We start from the raw sequence: 23,478 nt of genomic DNA, 5'->3' as shown, positions 1-23,478 counted from the left end.
GTCAATGCTCAAAATGTGACTGCAATCACGCAGGAGCCCATGTGTATACAAAAGCACATTTCGACAGTCACATTTTACTCCTCTTCAACCACAGATGGAGAAATAGCACTTACTAAATTATAGTAACACTTTAAAACACAGCAAGTATCTCAAATGATACAATGGGAAGAATGAATAGTGTGTCTGAATATCCTGGGTACTGCTGTAGGTGGGTGAACTAAGGTATTGCTAGCGATATTAATGAAAATATCTGCCTTCTTACTGGCTACTTTATATATAATCCTCTCTCTCCTTTACTTTTTGGAAAAAAACGAGAGAGAGGAATTTCTGTTATCACTGCTATACACCTAACTTCTCCTCAGTTTTAGCAGCGGCTATGGAAAATCAGCTGGCACAGCAGCTTTTCGAAGATAATCCTTAGAAGGGCCCAACTGGTAGGGAATTTCCCACAATTTAAAAACAAAACAAAAAAGCCTTTGAATTGTTAGAGGTTTTAGGGCTCTTGTTAGCTCACTGATTGGTAGTATGCCTACACGTGTCCCTGCTCAAACACAGTTGCTGTCTCGGTGAGTCAGTGAATGTTCCTGTATCAGGCGTTCCGATATAATTCCTTAAAACAGGAATATCTGTAACACCTGATTGCAACGAAGCAACTGCTCTGAGTACAAAGCAAAAAAGGTTCATATGGAGCACCTAATGATGGATCCTACAGCTTCTGGAATAAGAAGTTCAATGAGAACTAATCTTAGCTTTCACTGCTGCACTGCAGGGGCAGCAATGGAGGCTAACTTCAGCCAGCTAGCATCCTTCACCAACAAAAAGCCAGAAGAGTGGAGGTATTTTTAGGATAATTTCTTACAAATGTGAACAATTTTTAGATGTACCAAATGTGGTCATAAGCAACAATTTAAACCCGTTTTCATAAATGTTTTAAATTGTATTTACCTCCACGCTTTTTGGGAGCTTCGGGTTTCATTTTAACGGTATTTCTGCTTCTAAATTCAGGCCCTTTAAAATCATCTTTGTCTTCATTCAGCACTGGCTCAGGCTGTACAACCACTGTACCTAGAGTAATTTTATTCAGAAATTGGAAACCATTACACATCCAAATGAAGTGCAAAAGTCCTGTTTAAATAAAAGCCAACATAGTACCTTAAAAAAAAAAAGTGCAATCTGTTGACTAAAACTCAACAAAGTTTCGAATGCACAAATGTTCACAGAAAAAAAAAAAGAAACAAAACAAACAAAAAAATCCCACCACACACTTCAAACTACGTCTGTTTTGCAGTTGTAAGACAAAAGCCAAAGCCTGAACGGGCTGAGGAGCCCATTCTGCTCTCTGCCCTGACGTGGTACACGCAGAACGGGACTGTCATACTGCCAGGTGTGTTTAGTACTGGAACTTGCAGTGCAATGCTACGAATAAAGGACCTTGGTTAGGTCACTTAAATCTATCAAAAACCTTAGAGTAACTACTCTTTTCTCACTTTTCCCCCTTCTATCCAGTTTTCCTGATCTTATTTCAGAATGAAAGAAATAAAAAAAGCAATAGAATAAAACCTGTGCTGTCTCTCGCAAAATGCAGAAAGTCACTTTTTTATTTAAACAGAGAAGTGTACTAATCCAAATTGTGTGAATGAAAAAACATCCTTCCTACTTAGGAGCTCAGTTTTAATACTTTTGTTGTGAGGACACTGGAAATAATCTAACATTCTGAAAAAATAATTTTAAAGTGACTGCTTTAAATACTGCTACTCATGCAGTAAACAGCAGCAGTCCCTCCAATTTGTCCTGTGACTTTCACGGGTAAGAACTGGAAGAGATTAATCAAATTCACACTATAGTTAAGAAGAACTGGTTGTGGGCTTATAGTTTATATTAACTGTTTTAAAAAGGTGCTTAAGAATAGATCCAATGACATTCCCCCCACTAGATTTAGTTTTGCTTTTTTTATCTAATGTTAGTAACGTCAAAGACAGAATGGTAAAATAATTAAGACTTGCACATGACAGAGTTTGAGACCTCTATGAAAGAACACCAACAAATAATTTCCCCTGTTTCACGTTGGTTTTACACAGATGTCAGTAGACATCCAACAGTAAGCCACCAGCACATGCTGGTGTGCCCACAGACTCAAGGATGCTGGGTTCAAAACTAAAGTTGCTCGGTTTCCTCTTCTAAATGCACGTGCGCAGCATGTATGTTCATATATAAAAGCCACCAGGACCCAAGACAGGCATTTTACTAATACATGTGCATTCTACTTAATTATTTATGCTGCATCATAATCTTGGTTAACGTGCTGAATTCAAAAACACAGACAGACATGAACTACCTTTAGGCAAGCTTTTCATATCAACATCGTTTTCTGAGTTCTCATTTGAAATATCTTCATTTACAGTTTCATCTAAGATTTGTTCATCATCTGATCCAACATATTTTGTTACAATTGTAGGTTTCCTGCATAGACAGAAAAAAAACCCATACCGTGACAAATATTACATACTGCAATACAGGTAAGCCTGGCGCTTTGCAAGCAAGACACCGTACTAATTGGGGAAACCTGTGTTCTTTTTAAATTCATTTAAGACATTATGAGGTGGGATGCTCTGAGTTATTACAATAAGTTGTAGGCTAATTTTCTTCTTAGAAACAGGAATTCTGCCCTCCTACGTGAAATAAGTAGTCATATTAATAGTGTATTTTTGTTTCACAGGCTTGCTGTAGGTTTTTTTGTCAAATCAAGGTTTGATGTGTTTTTAAGAAGATATGCAGGAAAGTCACACTTCTAGGAAAAAAGCCTGAATGAAACACAAGCGACTGTCTGCTCAGAAATTTTATACGTCATTCTGAGTTTAACAGGCAGCGCAAAGAGAACACGTAGATATTAGCAAATGACAAAAAGCAGCTTGCCAGAAAGGATGCTTGCAAGGAAATAAAGGAAATGCACAAAGAAATGAAAAAGCTGACTGCTGAATAAAAAGACCAGTTACCAGAATTGCACACAAACGTAATTTAGAACTCAAACCATTAAAATGAATGAATTTACTATGTCAGAGCAGAGAGAAAAAAAGGGAGGGGGGAAGAATGTTGAGCATAATTTTCAGTAGTTTGAAACATGAACTACTGTAGGATACTGTTTTTGCCAGTATCAGGCAGAGTATGATAAATGTATGAGTGAAAATACCTTTAGTGATAGACAGGAAGCAAAAAAACCCCCAAATTAAAGTCGAACATAAAACCACACTTGCAAATACGGAATCAAGACAAACAGGAAAGGGCAAATTAAGAATATTATTTAATTCCAGCAGACATGATAAAATAAACAAATCTGGATAAAAAGGAAAGTGAAAAGAGAGATACAACACTTTTAAAGAGCAGTAAGAAGGCAGCTGTTGAAACGGTGCATTTACAAGAGCTCACCTATTTATACAGTATACCAGGATTTTAAAAAATCATGAAAGACATCACTTGAATGAGCATCAGCTGAGAGCAAGAGATGAGAACGAGTTTTACTGGAATAAGTCTGCTGTTACTTAGGTCAAAAATAATTTCTCTCCTGTAGGTTCAAAACTGGCTGGTAAACAGTTAACTCCTCACTTTTTTTAAATCAAAGAGCAAAAAAGGATTAAGCAGAGATACAGCAAATGGCAGTTTCTGCACAGGACAACTTAAAGCACATTTTGATTCTAGAGTCTCCCAACAGTAAGGTACAAAAAGCCTTTTTTCCATATGACCCAATTCACATTTTGGGAAGAATCCTGCACATAGGAATAGCAAGAGTGAAGGAACAACTGTATGAACACTTTTGTCCTGAAGATACAGGATAATCTTGTTGTCTTTGTTAATAAAAATCAGGCTTTATGATCTTAACCTTTGACCCTGAAAGATGGTTTGAATTTTAAGTGCACTATGAAGCATTTGTTTTACCAGCACTCTGCTCACTTAATGGATTTATACTAGTGTATACTAAAAGTATGTGGCAGAGCGCATGGACTTTTCTGTAGTTTCATATGCCAAAAAGTAATTTATTTATTTTTATTTTCCAAACCAACCTTTTTGAACGTGATGATCCTAAGGATTTGGTTCTTTCTGAAGAACTACTGCCCTAAAAACAAGAAAAAATTAAGAATTAAACACATTTGTCACCAAGTAACTTGCCAACAAAAACAGTTTCTTACATTAACTAGAACACATTCAGAAGTCACTGGTGCTCTTACCAAAAAAAAAATTTAGAAATGAAGAAGGGAGTCGGGGAGAGAAACAGCATCGACTGCATATGCCTAAATTAAAGTATCACTTAAAATTTAAAATTTAATTTTAAATTTGTTTTATAATATTTTACAGCTAATGTTTCCATTCAGCAGATATGATGACATTACTCCACAGTTCTGACAATATTCTTGAAGTCTCTATCGTAAAAGCAACAAAGTGAACTCAGCATCTCCTACACCAGCCATTCTGCACTAGTCGCGCAACTAAAATTCAAGGCATTGTTATTCCTACCTCTTCTCTACTGTTCTCCATTGAAGATGGACTACTTTTAGGTTCTCTACTTTTACCTATGGAGAGAAATTAAAGGAATTCACTGAAATGCAAGAAATATTAAAAGATCTTCACATTGTACATCATAGCACTGTTTGTTTCACCAGTGTGAACAAGCTGTTGCACAGCACAACACAGCCCACCGTACTGGGTAAATCCTACAGAAATAATTTAGACATTACGTTCAGTTCAGTCGCTGATAGGCTGAAAGACAATGTTGTCACTGGTGATGAAATACTGATGAAACCAAAGTGCAACTGTATATACAGAAATAAAACATAGTTAGCGCAGTTTTCTAATCTCTAACAAGTCACTTTAAGTATTTTCTCTTACACACCTTGACACTAAAACCACAATATTAAATCTGGGATCGTGGCACCACAGACAAAAATCCCATTTGATACAGGGTATGATAGAGAATTCCCATTTCTCAACCTTGGGAACTGTCGAGCATAAAACCAAAAGACATGCAACCTACTAGTATCTGTTCCACCCATCAGTCCAGGTAACGGAAAGTTTCAAGTTCAGTGATTCACTGATATCTGCACAAAGTTGCTCAAAAGACTTAGTAATAGCAGTATTTTAATGTATGCACCACTGAGAAACATGCAAGTAAAGTCGTAGCATAATTACAGGACACATAAAGGCCATTGGTGATTTTAACATAAGACTGTCAGAACTGCAACTTACTACATCCTTACACTTCAGCTTTGGGAAAAAAAAAAAAACAAACAATTTTCTTTTTACGCTTCAAAAAAATTAAATTACTTTGATTAGAAAATGTAATCTCGGGTATTTGACCTACACTGAATTGTTCAGGTAAATTTCAGCCAAAATTATCCAGACATTTCAGCATGGGAAGCTAAGGAAGGGGGGAATAAAAAAAAACAGAAACAGACAAGGGGTTTGGCCCTTTTAGGTACCTGACATTTCTTCTCTGGAATATTACAAGCTTTTTCCCTATTCTGAGGAAAAATCTGAAATTTGGAAGAAAGGTGACATTTCTTCTGGAGCCTAGATGCTTCCCACCTTCTACTCTTGACCAATTTTGCCCAAGTGATAAATCCATGGAAAATACCAGTCTGTACCTGCTCGGTAGAGATTTCTTTGATTCTGGCAGCTACAACCTCTGCAGATTCTGCATTCAGACTGCACGTGTGACTCCCAAAAGCAACTGAACATGCTCCATTGCCAGTTTCCACGTGACTGGACTGTGCATGCACCATCCCCACAGAACAGCCGAGCATGCTGCACTCCCTCACAGCTCCTAACGCTGACCCAACTGCACAGGCTCCATCCACTTCAGGATGCTAGGATGTGTGTGGATTCCCCCTGTGACCGCTGCTCCAGGGCAGGAGCCGGTCACTCGAAGCAAGAGCAGGAAGCCAGTCTCTCCTACACTCTCCGTGATTCTCCTGCTGGCACCCATGCAATGTAGAGGAGGGAGACATCCAATTTGAATGCAGAAGATAAAGAAACATCATTAAGGCTGTAAAATCAAGTACTTAAAAACTAAGAAAAGCCAGAATGGAAGTTACTGGTTCTTAGCACATTTGCATTCTGGCACAGCCCAGCTCCACAGCAGTGCACAAGATGGAAGTGCTCAGCGAGTGATTGCTTCGTATTGTAATTGACCTGTGTGTGTGGCAGGGACGTGTCCCAACTCTCCTGAACCACACTGAACCATCTTCACCTCCTTCCTCACAACTCTCTACCTAGTAGTTCACATATCCTCCAAATGCTGGAACAAAACCAGATCCATTACTGTATAAACCTGATGTGGCCCCAGTCATGTCTATCACTTGTACACTGAACGAGCAGCCTGTGGATTTGAAAAAAAAAAAAGAAAACAGAAAAAAAAGCACAGTTGCTGAAGACATTATCATTATGCACAGAAAGCTGGGAGAGGAAATAAATTTGCACAGTTAATTCTGGCATTTCCTAATATTTAAGAAGTGTTTAATTCTTGGCTTTTCAACTTTAATATGTTTTTAAGAAATAAAACCAGAGATCTCAAAAACAACACTGAAACATGTCTACTGTTAATTAGTAAGTGTACCCCTGCTTCAAAGTAAATCTCTATTTTAAGGCAAGGAGCCAAATTCTACTGCATAACTACAAAGGATAAAGGGAAAAGATTTCTTTTTCCCAGTATGTTCTTCAGAGAAATTTCACTTTGAAATGCACCTACATCACAGTTTAGTTTATTGTTCTGCTGAAATATCACATGAATAATTTATTTTTCCTATGTTAACAGTTTAGTTTGATGCTGACACAAAGAAGGTGGCATCACAGGGCAGCAGATTCTCTCTCAGGACAAAACATTAACAGATAGTAGCTGCACACCGGAAAACCCAGGTAAATTCATTACTCAGGACAACAGGAGTTTGCAAATAAACTCCATAACACAGCCAACACACTCTCATTCTGCCCTACTCTATCACTCCAGCACAACTTTTAGCTCATTAAACAGGAGAGACTGAAAGGTTCTGCACCTGTATCCAGTTCTAGTTAAACAAGGAATCAGATTTAACCTAATTGAATTTGGAAACAAGTTTTATTCAGCACTGTTACAAAATAATTTCACTTTTTATGACTGTAATTGAAGTGTTTAAAATTCATTACCTACTTCTAACTTGTAAGTAGAAATTTCTAATACCAAATTTGACCTAGTGCAGGACTCAAGGTTTTTCAGAAGCATTATTTTGTTTTCAAATGTTTCCAAATTAGAAATCTTTTTCAAATAATTATGAAAGCATAATCTCCAGAACTTCTTCCACAACTACAAGGACCGTAAAAGCTTTACTTCATCAGAAAAAAAATCAAGATACTGCACTTATACATTCAGGAAAACTGAAGAAGGAATGTTTGCCATCTCATGTTTCATAGAAGGTAAATTACCAGTAGAATTAGGGTTTTTTTCATGTTTAGAAAAGATTCAGAACTGAATGAAATACTGTATCAAAGGCCTACTGTATATTTATTAAGATATCACCACTTAAATCACATTAGGACTTTGTGTAATTGCCCAGTAAAGTGTGATACAGTGAAATAACAGCCCAAAGTGACTCGACTTTACAATCATATATACATTGAAAATAAAAACATGAAATGTCTTTTACCTATGGTTTTGTTTTTAGATGATGCTGGAGGAGAGTTTGCGTCCTCAGATTCTTCCGATGAGTGAGCCAAGAAGTCATGAAGTTTCTGCACCAATGTATTCAACTTGCTTTCACTGTTAAAATACAAGTAAAACTTGAAGTTATCTAGAATATCTCACTCTAATTTAGCAACTTTGAAAAGTTATGTTTAATCTCAATTAATGTACACCTACAAAAGAAACTCAGTTATTGCTTAAACGTTTGCTTCCTCAAGAGAATACGAAAGTAAATAAAAACCATAAAATTTTGTTAAACTCTGAGTAAAATAATAGGTACAGTCTTATTGACAAAAAAAAGTACTGACTCTGTTAACGGTAATAATAAAAAGCCCATTTTAAAAAGCTTTCACTGTTCAAAATTATTGACAAACTTCAAGAAACTGAGTGGTAATGCTGCTATGACATGAAGATAGCAAAAAACAAACTTGAGATGCTACTTTGTCAGAAGTTGAACAGGTAAAAATAATAAAATATTTATTTTATTACCAAAACTGTAAACTTTGAGGATATAAAACACTAGAAACAACAGCAAAATTTCACCTACAGGTCCATTGAGTATGACAGCTCTACAATCCTTATGCAAAGCTTATATTGAATCAGACATGTACATACACACCATGTATCCTCTCATCAATTTTGTCAAAAACCAACCATGTAGGATCGGATCATTTCCTGATCTGTTTGTATGAGTATCCATAACCCATTTATAAAAATATTACCCTGGGAATTTTCACTAGGCAGTGTCAGACAGCAGGAACTGTTAAGTCTTGTACATATAGTCATTCCAGTAAAAAGGCAACACCTTTATCCTGCGCTTTTGTTAACAAGCTATACCGCTTCACCATCTACATGTTATTCCCTCTCCTTTTACCTGGGTTATTCCAGATTTTCTCCTGGCAAAGCTTCTCCAGCTTCCTGAGGCAAGTGCCTTTCTCCAGCTGCAGGCACTGAAGCCGGGGCAGTCACCCCCTCAGACCCCCTCCCCAGATCCAAAGTTCCCACTCCCGCTGCCTGGCACTGCCTCCCTCCTGAGCACTATCATAGAATCACAGAATGGTTTGGGTTGGAAGGGACCTCAAAGATCATCTAGTTCCAACCCCCCTGCCATGGGCAGAGACACCCTCCACTACACTACGTAGCTCAAAGCCTCATCGAACCTGGCCTTGAACAGTGCCAGGGATGGGGAAGCCACAACTTCTCTGGGAAACCTGTGCCAGTGCCTCGCCACCCTCTGAGTGAAGAATTTCTTCCTTACATCCAATCTAAATCTCCCCTCTTTCAGTTTGAATCCATTGCCCCTTGTCGTATCACTACATACCCTTGTAAAAAGCCCCTCTCCAGCTTTCCTGTAGCCCCTTTAGGTACTGGAAGGCTGCTATAAGATCACCCCGGAACCTTCTCTTCTCCAGGCTGAACACCCCAACTCTCCCAAATCAGTCCTCTCCAACCTGTCAGCTGGTATATCTGAGCCACCATCACACCTCACCTGCTACCAGCTACGGGTTTGCACGCTGCTCAACTACACCACCCCCTTCACAAGCTAACTCAGTTAAAGGATACGGGCTTTCCAATCTTCCACTTTTAATCTGCCCCTTACTTTCAAAATAAGTCTTCTGATAGCAAGAAGAAATAAGATTTTCTGTCCCTGTTTTACAGGAACTCTTGAATATTTACCAGAAGCTAAATCCACTCACCTTTGCCATCTCTACTATTTTTCTGAACTATCATTTTATTAACTTCTGACTTTCAACTTAACTGTTATTCCTAAAAAAAAAAAAAAAAATCAACTATTTTATAAGGACATGCAGGTGAGTGCTCTTTTGAGCAATGAGGGAAAGGGTATCATCACATTAATGCAAATAATTATTTAAACCAGTGAAAATAATCACATATAAACCAGCATAAAACACTCATTAGAAAAAAAACAACTGTGATTTCTTTAAGTCTTCTGAAGTACTCAAAATAAAACAAAATCACACTTTGGAATGGAAAGATTTTTTGCATGAGAAAAGGACACTTTTCTTTTGAGACGACATGTACCATCAATCACTTGAGCAACTCTGAAAGAGAGTGTAACAAAGCCTGGTTTACTCTCAAGTGTGTCTTAAAATTTTTCTCCGAATCTGTCTAAAAGTCTTTCCCTCTAATTACTGGACCCATGCTGCTACAAACTGCCAGTCCCTAAACTCAGGCTTCCCTTTTTGTCATGGATGGAGGGCATCCTTGAAAAACGTTATCGAAGATTATAATGGTACACTCACTATTTTAACAGATTGTGTGCTCTTTACTTTAGAAAAACAATTTATTCACATTAAGTTAAAAAAAAATACCGAGTTGTTCATAATTACTTGATAGTAAAAGTACACAAAAAGATTTTATATCCATTCCAGATGGTCTGAAGAACTTACACACATTTAGAAAGGCCACAAAAAAAGTACATTTTTGGTACTAAAACCAAAAAATCCCACATGTGCAATTCTGCTCATTTAGTTTATATATAACTTGTTTTGGTAACAGCATTTTAGGAAAGAAAATGAGAACTATAGATGATTTATAATATTATTGTTCTCAATATAAAACAAATCCAGAATAGCATGCATGTGTCTGTGACTAACACTTGGAACATTATCTACTACCATTTATTAGCTCTTATCCTAACTAGCCTAAAATTATCATTTTCAGAGCAAATGTTCATGCTGACAAACAGCAACCAAAAAAAAAAAAACAATCTACAAACTAATACTAAAGTTTTCTCAACTTGCTTTTCCTCTTGATTAGTCAGCATTTTCTACCATAAGTCTGTATTAAGGAATACCAGGTCAAACGTAAGTAAAGGTGTTAACACTTACTATACTTCACCACAAAGAAATTTTAATTTAGGGCAATGCTTTGCCTGTTTGGTGCAAAAGTAATTTTATGTCACGCATTTATAGCTGAGAATATATTATCTATAATCGTTTTTAAAGCTTCTATTACAAAATCCTTAATTCTTTGTAATGTATTCATAGACTCATCCACTATTAAATCAATCACAACCTGTAAAATGTGTGCTTTTCTAAAAAATTCACAACTGTCTCAGAAGCACTAACTGAAGCAAGCAGTCTCCCTCTACCACACAGCCACGTCCCTACGCTATGTACTAGTGTTTTCAGGCTTGAATGTTCTAAGGAAACGGCTTCACCAACAGTCTAGAGCTATTTCAACACTGTTTAACCTAATTAAATCAGGAATGAAAGGAAAGGTGTCCTACTATTATTGGTTTGGCCATGAACCTGATTAGTGACCTTGGGAAACTCTCTCACAAGAACACCATTTCTTACCGAAATTCAGAGCAAGTCCTGCAATCTTAAACCGTAAACGCCTGGACCTTACTAGGATAAAAAAAAAGTATGTATGGAGCAAACCACATGTATCAGCTAAACGATTCTACAAATCAACAACATATAAGAAGAAAGTGAAGGGACAGGGGGTGTCCTAATGCAGACACAACATACTGCACTCAATCCAGCTGTTGGTCGCTGTCCCCTTGTATGTGCTCACCTGTATGGGGTCTGCATGGCAAGGTTTTGGTAGCGGGGGGCTACAAGGGTGGTGTCCGTGAGATGCCAAAAGCTTCTCCTGTGTCCAACAGAGCCAATGCCAGCTGGCTCCAAGATGGACTCACCACTGGCCAAAGATGAGTCCATCAGCAACTGCGGTACTGCCTCTGGGATAACATATTTAAGAGGGGAAAAAAGCTGCACAACAGCAGCTGGGAGACAGGAGTGAGAGTATGTGAGAGAAACAACTGTGCAGACACCAAGGTCAGTGAAGGAGAAGGAGGAGGAGGAGGAGGAGGCGGTGCTCCAGGCACTGGAGCAGAGATTCCCCTGCAGCCTGTGGTGAGGAAGGCTGTGCCCCTGCAGCCATGGCAGAGCAGAGGGATGTGCCCGAAGGAGGCAGTGACCTCCACGGGAAGGCAGGGCTGGAGCAGTCTGTTCCTGAAGGTCTGCACCCCGTGGAAAGGACCCACACTGGAGCAGATTGAGAAGAACTGCAGCCCATAGGAAAGACTCACACTGGAGAAGTTCGTGGAGGACTGGAGGGGAAGAGTGTGAGGAGTCCTCCCCCTGAGGAGGAAAGAGCAGCAGAGACAGCATGTGATGAACTGACCACAATCCCCATTCCCCATCCCCCTGTGCCGCTCGGGGGGAAAAGGCAGAGAAACTCGGAGTGCAGTTGAGCCTAGGAAGAAGGGAGGGGTGAGGGGAAGGTGTTTCAAAATTTGGTTTTATTTCTCATTACCCTACTCTGACTTGATGAGCAGTAAGTTAAATTAATTTTCCCCAAGTCGACTCTGTTTGCCCATGATGGTAATTGCTGAGTGATCTCCCTGTCCTTATCTGGATTCAGTTATATTTACTCTCTCCTGCCCAGTCGAGGACATGGAGTGATAGAGCAGCTTGGTGGGCACCTGGCATCCAGCCAGAGTCAACCCACCACACTGCCTTGTCACCTGTGTTCGCTCACCATCATGCTTCTGCACAGTCAGTCCAGTCACCTTGGACAAAATACAATTTTAAGGAACAGTTTTCATTTGGATCCAACTTGCCGCACATTCACGCGATCATCCTCTCTGATGGCAGGTGAGGTGCTGAAAATCCATAGGCAGGGGAAAGAGCAGGAAACCTGAGTCACATCAGATTATACTGTGAAACTGCACTGGGAAAACCTTGTTATTGCACCCAGTTTCTATCTACTTTCTTCAGACACTTCAGAAATGTGGGTGGGGAACATCCCAGTTATTCTCAACATCTGGAAGAAGAGTTTTTAAACTATTTTCTTTAAACAAATGAATTTCTCATTCTTCCACAGGATCTTACCAACTTTTAGTCTAATAAAGTGCCCCTCAAGTGAATTCCAAGTGGCTCCCGAAAGTCAGCAATACAGGAGCGCTTCCAGCTTTTCACCTATCTCAATGGTGACAAATACTGCAAAATTCTTCCTATCTTGAGTACTCACCCTAAGTTCAACACTTGTCTAGAATTTTTCTATGGTTAAACTTCTAAAATAGTTCAAGGACACAAGTTTTTTTAAATTCATCTTTACACTTGCTTCAAGTTAAGTCCCAATTATTTTTCACTTTTGAAGCTGAAATGAAATACCATAGAACAAGTATTAAGCAGACAAAATTAAACAATCCTTACAAAAAAAAAAAAGAAAAAGAAAAGCAGATGTGCTTTTAAACTGCTGGTCTGTAGACTACCATCCTGTGCTTCAGACCGCATCCCTGTGTGAATGACAGAAACTAGAAAACTCATGGCAAAAGTCTCAATATTTTAATTAAGGCGGTGGGAAGAGGAAGGGACAGAACTGAGTAGGTCTACGTTAGAACACAGGAAGGTCTGGTGCTGGTGACCCAATACCCCTGCTACATACATCTCAGTAATTCAAACTAGGTGTAGTCTAGTTCTGCAGCCTGGGCAAGCACTAGCAGTTGGAGCACACCAAGAATGCTGGAGCACATCTTTCACTTTAGTTCCTCCCAGAAGGAATCCAGTTTGTGCACTCCGAGTTCCCCCTGCACTATCAACCAAACTGAATAAGCAAGGACAACCTGGAAACATTTTCCAAAAGGTACTTCTTAATGCAGATGTTAATATGAATGCACTCAAAGTTCTGAAGGAGATCAGAACACATTTTTCCAAAGCATTTCTATGTCTAAGGTGTTACAAACATGATCATCTTCTAAAATTATTGGTTTACAGTAAAGGAAGCTGCAACTGACATAATTTAATTCAACATACAATTTCAAAACTGGTATTAGCCATCCTCCCCATTCCCCCCAAAATGTGTAATTCCCTTTCATACTACCTAAGCCTTGATATAATCAGGCCAGGATTCTGTCACCTGCAAATCTTCATTAAAGTTTCCTGATGAGAAGGAGAAGCGTTATACTTACCCAATCCAAAGATTTCAGTTGCAAGGGCAGAGACTACCTACATAGTCATATCATATGAAATATGTCAGTACTGTGGCTGAAGATACATGAATGAAATAGCTCAAGACTGTCGGAAAGAGTGAAAGATGATAAAACTTAAAATACTGGTTTTTTGTTTTCTTATCCCTAACCAGAAAATGAGTGAACACCCCTGCAATACCATAAGAGGAGCCTAGTTCTCTCAGAAAAAATACATCATCAGAAAATAAAATCAGCCTAGCATTTCAAGTTGAACAAGTAAAAGAATACAGTTTTATAAAGGTGGGGAAACTGAGCACTTCTATCACAGCGGCTGTTTTATAACTCGACAACGGTCTTCCAAGGGCAAAGCAACATGATATTGTACAGCCTAAACGAGATTAATACTTTATAACTTATTTATGCCGATTATGCCCAAACAAGTGAGGCTTTGCAATCAGGATCCACACGACGAGTTCACATTGGCACGACCCAGCTCTACTGCTAACGCACGCAAACCCTCGTGCCCCGACGCACGAACCTGACGCCGCTCCCACTCTCGGTTCTCTTCCTTCTCCTCCAGTACAAGTGTTTGTTTTGACATATGCACAGCAGCTGATCCATACCAAAAGTGGCCATTTCTTCTCCCGAACCTGGATAATTTCCCTAATCCAGCTCACTGCTCAGCGGTATGAATGTTTCTGCGAGCGGGGGTGATGACAGGCTGACTGGGGAGGGACTGTAACTCCAGTGGCAGTAATCCACAACGTGAGCTTGAACTAGCATGCAGCAACAAAATTAAGAGTTGGTCAGGTAAACGACACCAAGAATCACAGAATCACTTAGGTCGAAAGGGACCTCTGGAGATCACGTAGTATGACCTCCCAGTGCAAGCAGAGAGCTACAGGAGTCACCTAGAAATATGTGCAGTCGGGTTCTGAGTGCCTCCACAGATGGAGGCACCCCAACACACCGGGTGACCTGTTCCACTGTTTGACCATTCTTGCCGTAAAAAAGTTCTCTTGTGTTTAGATGGAATTGTCCCACATTAAACTTACTGAATCAGATACAACCAGAAAATACCTGAATACTGAAGCTGTAAATGAAAGAGATGCAGGCATCTAGCACTTCACCAGACTTGGAGATTCTACGCTTATGCCTTTGTTAACACAGATTCACTCTTTTACTTTGTTTAGAACTGACTTTAAATCCACAGGGGCTTAATCAAGTGATACTTAGTACAGCTGAAGACGATGTGGATGAAGTAACTTTGGAGCTTAAGTACAGCGTAACAGGTTCAGATGAGTAAACAGAATTATTTTCCCCCAGACACACAAGGAGAATGAGAAAGCAATGGTTCGAAGTCACTAAGAGACCCTTTATTCTGTTCAAGGAAGATGACACAATTTCTTTTTGTTGAGATGGTATCCAAACAACCATACCAGAATCTGGCTGAGAGTTACCAGGCTTCACTAAAAAGTGAAAAATTCTGGGGTTTAACCTGTTTTGTTAAAAGGAGGTTTAAAAAAAAAAAAAAAAAGAAGAGAAAAAAGCTAAGAATCAATCTCATTATTAGGTTGACTTGAACACCACACAGAAAAATAACTTGAACAGCAAAATAATCTGGAAGCTGAAAAAGACTGACTGAAGTCAACCACCTGAAAATGAGACAAAGATCACGGCACACTGAACACCTTACTATGTTAACTCAAGAAAGGAAGTTCAAACTAGCACCTATAACATAAAAACCAGAAAGTTGTACTTAAAAAGCTTAAACATGCTTTGTTTAAAGGGAAAGAAGGGCTCCACATCCAATAGCATCATGCTCCTCTGAGTCTAAAACTGCCTTCTCTTTTGCTTCATTTGCCTTCTGCTTCTTGGGAGTTTTTCCCCAGATTCTCAACAAGACATCATTCATTACAGATTCTAAGAATTAAAAGCCTGCCCCTTCAAGTCTCCCAGATATTCCACATCAAGTTTGCTACAGGTTTTAAGGGTTGTTGCCCATCTGAAGCATAATTTTATTTTACGAGATAGAAGCATCTCAGTTTGCTCCACCGTCACTCCTGAATTTATTGCCTAATTTTTTGGTTTTGCTTTACATGACAGATGTATTTGCCCAACAAGGCTTCTACAGTTGAACCTATTAAGATCTACAGTTGGACCTAGTAAGATAGAAACATCTACAACTGTGCAGCTTTCAGACGTGTAAATAAACTGCCTAGATAGCACGAAAGTTCACACTGGTCAACAACCTGTGTAGTCAAGTTCTTGATCTTTTTCAAGGTTTTACTCCTTTTCTAGAGAAAAAAAAAAATCAACATCAATCTATCATCCATGTTGAATGGCAGCTGCCTGGTGGCCAGCTGTTTCAAGAAATTATGAAAGCTTTATACTCTCCTTTTAGTAAATCAGGGCACTTTACCTACCATCTCTCAAATTCAATCCCCTGAATATCCACAACTTCTTCTTTCTCCTCCTGACTCATCACTGGAACAACCTGCCACTGACCTATCCGTGAACTGATTCACATTTCCAAATCACCTGCAGGCACGAGCTGAGCTCCAGTGATACAAAATGTGATTTCATGAGCTTCAGCAGTATCCTCAGGCTTTCCTGTTTATAAAAGGCCCATCTAGCGAGCCAATCTAAAAACGTACGTTGTCATAGACTGCAGGCATTTGTTTTTATGGTGAACATAGCACATTTTAGTTGGGTTTTTTTATATTTTCTTTTAGTGAGGTACATCCATGTAAGAAGCACTAACTTTTCTTCTCCTCAAGCAGAGGGTGCAAGTGTTCATCTGTAACAGAACTAGGAATTTCAAGGTCCCACAACATAAGGTCATCCTACTGCAGCATGTGTTATACACCCTTTTGTCACCCCAAATTATTTCACAGAAAACGAAGATACCTTCGGTTAAGCCCTGCAGAGATCACGACACAGAGTTTACAAAACCCTGACAAAGAGATTATTGTACTGAAGCAGAAACAACAAAGTCACTGCAGTAAGTTCCTCTCAGAGAACTTCGCTTCAGTAGCGCAAACACACTGGCTCTGGGGCACAGAAGACAACAGCCAGCCCAAAGTTTGATTCTTCCCCCAAAAAGAGCAAATGAAGCTGCTTACACCCATTGCACGTGATTGTGTGAAACACAGCTAAATTACACTGTCTTCAGAAAATACAGACGATTACTCTTGCCTTATTTCCAACTCGATTACTGTAGCATTAAATAACACGCCTCAAACAACCCTAGAACATCACTCAGAATAAATTCGAGCAACTCGAAAGTGCAGAAAATTTAACAAAAACGTTAAGACCAAGTCACCAAAACATAATACTGAAAGTTGAAAAGTCTGAATCATAAAAAAAAAAGGAAGTTCATTTTGCCAACTTAAAAAAATCTAGTATCACTACATTGACTCCCAGATGGTTCAAGTGAGTAACTTTCAAAACTTGTCTTCTTTTTCTATTGTTGTGCTTATTTTGTACAATGTATGAACTGATTGGTAGGAACAGGTTATGTCACTATGGCAAAGATTCCTCTACTTTAAAAAAAAATAATTAAAAAACCACAAATTTTGGGGGCAAAAGTTGCAGGGAAATCTTGATAAATGTTTACAGAGGCAGCATTTGCTTTTAAAGCCTCCTTGTAAGTTACTCCAGTTTTCACTGTGTTTTTCAGCATTTCAAACTTCTCATCCTGGATGTGGGAGACTTCTGGGTTCTTAATATTAAATAAAAACATTTCCTATAACAAAAGTTTAAAACTTCATAGTCAGCAGTCTAGTATTGATTATTTTCCTTTTAAACACTTTAAGTCTATCTTCCAGAAGTCCTGGGAAAAAATTCTCCATCAAAATCCTATTGTTTCCATATCTTCCAAAGAATTCTAACAACCACCTCCTCTATTTCTGCACACGTCTTGCACGAGCGAAACTGCAGAGAGCAGAAGACAAACCAAACGTGCAGAGTGGCTGTCGACAGAACGGCCAACCGGACTGGTGGGAAATGGGAACAAAAGAGAGAGAGTGTATGTGTGCGCGCGTTTTTCTTTTCCCTCTCATTCCCTCCACCTCCAATTTTAAGTAGAACTTGAGTTGACAGAAAATAAGAAAAAGTCCGTGCGATGTGTTCATCAGCTCGCAACCCTGACACCGTGGTACCTTAGAATGTTGCACTTGGTTCCTGGCATGCAAGTGTTCTCGTAAAATAAAAATAAACTGTTTAAGATGAGCTCTACATGGGATGAGAATTATTTAAAAAAAAAAAAAAAACAACAACAAACCACACTTAGACTGAATGTTCATAAACGCACAGAAAGTTTGGAGCACCAAAAAAAAAAAAAACTATGTTAATCTACTTCAAAGTCATTTGTCCCTGGGCCTGCTTATTATGCGGGACAGATCCAACCCAAAGACTACTTACAATCTCAAATCTGTTCTGTACATACTTTTTGATCATCAAGATTACAAATAATCTGAAATAATGTGATGTACCTTTCTGTCTGCAGGTAATCTGAAAAATTGCATGGAAAGTGTATGAGTTTCTACATCCTCTTCCACTGAAGCACCAATTACAGCAGCCCCTTAATAGTAACATTAATTGTTGCAGTAATGACAACACAAGAACATGGGAAGGGTAAAGAACAAAATCTTTGTAATGTAGACCAGGAACAAGTGGTTCAAAAAAAGACACAGCAGCATATGGGAAAACAGGGAACAAAATGCAGCAGTCACAGCAAAATAAGAAGTACAGCTGTCCAAATGGAAAAGCGTTTTTCAGAATATGTAATACTAATTAAGGGTGTAAAACAGGTAATAAGTATTAGCAGGCCAGATCTTTTTGCTACATAAAAATCAAACTCTACCCTTGGTTTTCAGGGACTGTGGAAGAAAAAGGAGCAGGCCCCTTAATTAGTATTTCAGTCCACACACGAAATAATTGATCCAACACAGAAGTGGTTTAAACTGTCAAAGTACTCCAAGAACACAGGGAGGAAAAAGTGAGAGTGAGAAAGGGAAAGGAGGAAGAGATGGACAATCCTTATCTTACAAAAACAAGGAGGAAAACACATGCAGAAGAAACTGCTAACTGCTGGGAAGTCATGCACCAAATAACGTGTATTTGCAACACTCATGAGTTACACCCAGCAAGCGGGCAACAGCAACAGCGATGCTCATCTCTTAAAAATCTCTTTTTGTTAGTCAGAAGTAGGTTGGACGTGTTACTTCCTCAGAAGTGTTAAGGCTTTAAAATCAACCAATACACAAGAGGAAGAAAACTACCGTGCCTTTCACTTTTGGCTGAAACCAAACGGTAGTTATGAACTCCTCAAAATAAGCCTAAAACTGAGTCGTGAAGATGCATAAATATGACCACAGGGAAAAAAAAAAAAAAAACAACAAACAAACTTTATCCAAGGCTCAGTACTGAAGGCAGCGTGATGCTTCCCCTTCTTAACACTGCTTGGTTTTGAAGATCTGTGCAAAATTCGGGAGGGCCAAGTGACGGTACTTTATTGTTTACGAGGTGCCTGGGGCATTTGGAATGTCTGTGGGTGATGGACTGCGCCGATCAGACCCCCGGAGACACCGGCGAACTGCGGGCGTACAAAGCCAACTATTTATTAATAGTTTAACATGGCGCCTTTGCTAACAAGGCGGGCTCGGGCCGGGTTTTTGTCAGCCGGCTCACTTTGCGCCGCAAAACGGGAGCCGTTCGCCATCGCGGGGCGAGCCGGCTCCCCAAGGGCAGGGCGAGGTGCCTGCGAACCCCCGCGAACACGGCTCCTTCCTCCCGGGGGCTCGGCGGGGCGGACGGACTTTACTACGGCGCCAACACGTGGGGCGGGGGCGGCGGGCGCAGCCCCGCGGCGGGGGCACGGCGGCCGATGGCGGGGGGCGCTGCGGCCCCGCCCCGCCGGGCCTTCCCGCCGCTTCCCGTCGGAACGGGACGGCGCGGCGCGGCCCTGCCCAGCCCGGCCCCGCTCGCCCCTCAGGCGCGGGCCCGACGCGGCCGTGCCCGGCGAACAGGGCCGTACGTACCGCCGCTGGGCCGCGGCGAGGCGGGAGCAGACGAGCGCCCGCCGCCCCCTCCCCTCCGCGCTGCCCACCCGGCCTCCCGCCGCCATCCCGCCCTCCGCCGCCGCCCGCGGCCCGTCCCCGCCCCGCCGCCGCCGCGGGGCCGCGGGCTGGGCCGGGCGGTGCAGGCTCGGAGGCCGCTCGCCGCTGTCCCCGCCGCCCGGCCGGGGCGGGCTCCGGGCCGTACCTCACGGGCTCTGCGGTCATGTCTCCGCCGCCGCTGCTCGGTGCGGCCGGCCGGGCCGGAACCGGGCTCAGGCGCTGAAAGGAGACAAAGCCGTTATTGCCACCATCGACAGCTCCGCCGCCATCTTATCGGAGGGAGGCTGAGCGAGACCTGCCTCCTGCCGCCTTCCTCCTTCGCCGACTCCCATTGGCTCCCCGCCGCCCCCAGCTATTTTCTAATTGGGCGGCTCCGACGGGGCCTGTTGCTAGGGTCGTTCACGTCACCGTCCCTACCTTCCGCGCTCCCATTGGCTGGAGGGAGGGTTACATCACCGGCAGGGGCCTGACGTCACGCACCGGGTCCCGTGACATCATTTCAAAACAAAGTGTACTGACGACTCTGCCCAGCAGGGGGCTCCAGCCTCCGCCCCTGCGGCAGGAGCCTGAGGCAGCGCCGCGGGCGCCCGTGAGCAGCGGGAGCCACAGTGAGGGTCGGGGCTCAGCCCGTCCCCTGCACCCGCTCCATCGCCAGAGAACTGCAATTTGGGGCAATTCTGCATTCAACAAGTTCATCGCGGCGTTTGAATACATTAAACACTGCGGCGGCAGCCAAACTGCAGTAACAGCACCCAACAACCCCAGTCCTCTGCGGGGATCAGCCACCGAACTCAAGCAGACCAGGACACGAGCACAGAAGCAAAGCTTTGGAGGAGATAGTCCCCCATGGAATCACAGAACGCTTTGGGTTGGAAGGGACCTCAAAGATCACCTAGTTCCAACCCCCCTGCCATGGGCAGGGACACCCTCCACTACACCAGGTTGCCCAAAGCCTCATCCAACCTGGCCTTGAACATTGCCAGGGATGGGGCAGCCACAACTTCTCTGGGCAACCTGTTCCAGTGCCTCGCCACCCTCTGAGTGAAGAATTTCTTCCTTAGATCTCATCTAAATCTCCCCTCTTTCAGTTGAAAGCCATTGCCCCTTGTCCTGTCACTACACACCCTTGTCCAAAGCCCCTCTCCAGCTTTCCTGTAGCCCCTTTAGGTACTGGAAGGCTGCTGGAAGGTCTCCCCAGAGCCTTCTCTTCTCCAGGCTGAACAGCCCCAACTCTCTCAGCCTGTCTCCATAGCAGAGGTGCTCCAGCCCATGTACAGAATAAAAAAGACAGCAAGACACGAATGATGTAAGCTATACTGAGGATTATTGAGGGCAAACTGGTTGAACAGCACCCAAGTTACACTGCCAGCTAGAGCTTCGCTTAAGCCCAGGTTTGCTATAATTCTTTTTGTAAAAGAGAAAATTCTTTAGATAAGGCAGCACATCTTTGGCAGCCTCACATAAGTATGCCAAGATAATTTTCCCTGCTTGTACTAGCAGCTTCTACATTCCTGTGAGATGTTAAAATCTCTATGAAAAGAGGATTGGAATACATCCCTATTCAGAGGGAAAGAAGTTACATGCTTTTGTGAGAAGGCTACCAAACCCCGCTGGCTGGGCTTTCACCTAAACATCCATCTCCCCACGTCACCAAAACAGAACAGACCACCAAAACCGAGTCCAGCATCACACGTAATTTGAAACAGGTGACACAAATATTGTTCACATATTATAATCAGTTTTGAAAAGTACTGTATTTTTTCTGTAGAAAGTAAAAAAAAGTACCAACTCACCTGTTTTCATAATGCAATGTGCAAAATAAAAGAAAAAAATTGTAAACAAAAGCCTTGTCATCTTAAGCATTACGACTTCGTAATACCTATTTCATTCTAAAAGGCAATGATAGGAGAATAAACAGCATCTCGCACCTCAGCACAGACAGGCTTACACATCCCAGGGAAATTCTACAAACTGGCCTAAACAGAATTTGCTTTAAAATTTAACATTGTACCCAACAACTGCATCCTGCATTTGCTGAATTTTAGTAATACCAAACAGCAGATTTAATAACAGCTTTGTTAACAAATTCTATCTCATGGTCAACGCTAGTTTTAAAAGACCAAAGCATCACCTGCCTTTCAGTTAAATTTTAGAAGGAAAAAAAATAAATCTGTGTTAACTGACTGCTACAAATTCCATTAAAAAAATTTGCAAAAAGCCATTCTGTTTTTTTGCCTCCAGACAGATGAACTAAACGGGACGCATTACCTATTCTTAGCTCTGCATTAGTATTCCAATTGTGTGATTAAAATCAGAGCACAAAACATTTTCCTCTTCAAGCCATTTAGTCTGCTTATGGACTAATATCCTACTGATTTAGAATAACTACGTAGATATGTTTATTACTTTTACTCTGTAATATTATTTTCTTGTACCATTTCTTTGGGAGATGGAAGAAGATATTTGAAAGCGGTTCAAAAAACCAAATTTAATTGCCTCCAATTTGTGACTTTAGATATAAGTTGCACAGGAAAAACAAATCCTATTGTGAGAAAAGGTCGAGATAGAAGAATGATGGAAATGTTTCCATCTCCCAACAATTACTGCAGAAGACAAAACGCGACACTATCATGAGGCTGTCAAAAAGCAGATTGTAGAAGCACACCGAAATCTGCATCTGGACAGATACTGCGTGTATCTGCAGAGAAACATTCTGCCCCTCTAACATTCCTAGTTACGTTTCCCCAGCACACAGGGCCCCTTCCCTCAGCTCTACGAATAGGCACTGCTGGCTGCTCCAATAAACCTCGAGGAATGAGGATTCAGAGCTTAGTTTGCAGGACAAACCAAGGGCCACTGTAGAGTCTCATGGCAGATTATTTTTTTTCCTAACGATAGTAATTAGTTTTCTTAAGTAGATATTAGCCTACTTTTTAAGAAAAATGGCTGAAAGACATGTATAGTTATCAATTGACAAGAGAATATTTTAATAACTTTATGTGCTCCTGACCTAGAAATACAAACCACATATACATCTTTTTCAGATTATTATCTCTGATAAAAGTAGCACAATTAATCCAGAACGATAGAACACTATACTCACTCATTTTATAAGAATGGTCAAGATCTGAGCTTTTAAATGGAATAGATTATGCACAGTGAAACTCATTCTCTGTTCATCAGAGAAAAAGTATGATAAAAACTGAAAACTGATGACTATTTACTCAAGAACCTGTGTTTGTTCTTTGTTTTGGTGTTATTCTATTCCCGTTAATAAAGCCCAAAGTGATGGTGCAGAATCAGTTGAGTAGTGGTTTGTATTTGATAATTAAACCTTTTCAGCATGAGAAAGCAATAAACATCAAGGTCCAATGCAGAAACAAAGTGCCAGTACTTTTCCAAATCCTTTGTGAGAATTAATTTCTCATAGCAGAGGAAAGCACTTAGAAAATTTAACTTCTTAAAAACAAAACAAAAAAACCCACTGATTTCAGCATTAAGTGATTTTCTGTTAGAGACTGGGTAATTTTTAACACACACTATCAGAAACCTCTGCTAATAAACTGTAAAGGAACACTACAGACTATTCTTTTCTCCCAACAAAGTCAGGCTACAAGATGCCATGATCCAGCACAACCCGGTGTCGGGGGCAGCATGTCCAAACCAGCACAGGCGATTCAGGCATCTGATTTTCTTTGGACGATCCAAAC

At 40.9% G+C, this 23,478-nt stretch overlaps 1 protein-coding gene across 6 annotated transcripts in view; it reads right to left on the bottom strand.

Moving 5' to 3' along the window:
- ATRX (ATRX chromatin remodeler) overlaps window positions 1–20,052 on the bottom strand; it is an 84,813-nt gene extending 64,761 nt beyond the window's left edge. For 2 of the 6 annotated variants that reach the window (XM_086619823.1, XM_086619824.1), the window contains exons 1-6: window positions 19,914–20,052; window positions 7,668–7,780; window positions 4,507–4,562; window positions 4,056–4,108; window positions 2,336–2,460; window positions 946–1,065 (exon numbers count right to left, since the gene is read on the bottom strand). In XM_086619823.1, the coding sequence (XP_086475949.1) occupies window positions 946–1,065; window positions 2,336–2,460; window positions 4,056–4,108; window positions 4,507–4,562; window positions 7,668–7,780; window positions 19,914–19,933 (487 nt within the window). In that variant the 5' untranslated portion in view covers window positions 19,934–20,052. Of the gene's footprint in view, window positions 1–945; window positions 1,066–2,335; window positions 2,461–4,055; window positions 4,109–4,506; window positions 4,563–5,633; window positions 5,847–7,667; window positions 7,781–19,057; window positions 19,151–19,913 lie in introns of those variants that run through there. The other 4 variants (XM_086619827.1, XM_086619826.1, XM_086619828.1 and 1 more) reach the window with 4 other exon arrangements.
- Window positions 20,053–23,478: the final 3,426 nt, after the last annotated feature.

The sequence above is a fragment of the Tauraco erythrolophus genome, chromosome 13, assembly GCF_009769465.1.
Source record: "Tauraco erythrolophus isolate bTauEry1 chromosome 13, bTauEry1.pri, whole genome shotgun sequence".
Classification (NCBI taxonomy): Eukaryota; Metazoa; Chordata; class Aves; order Musophagiformes; family Musophagidae; genus Tauraco; species Tauraco erythrolophus.
Note: the sequence above shows the minus strand (reverse complement) of the source record. Positions and strands in the feature narration are given on the sequence as shown.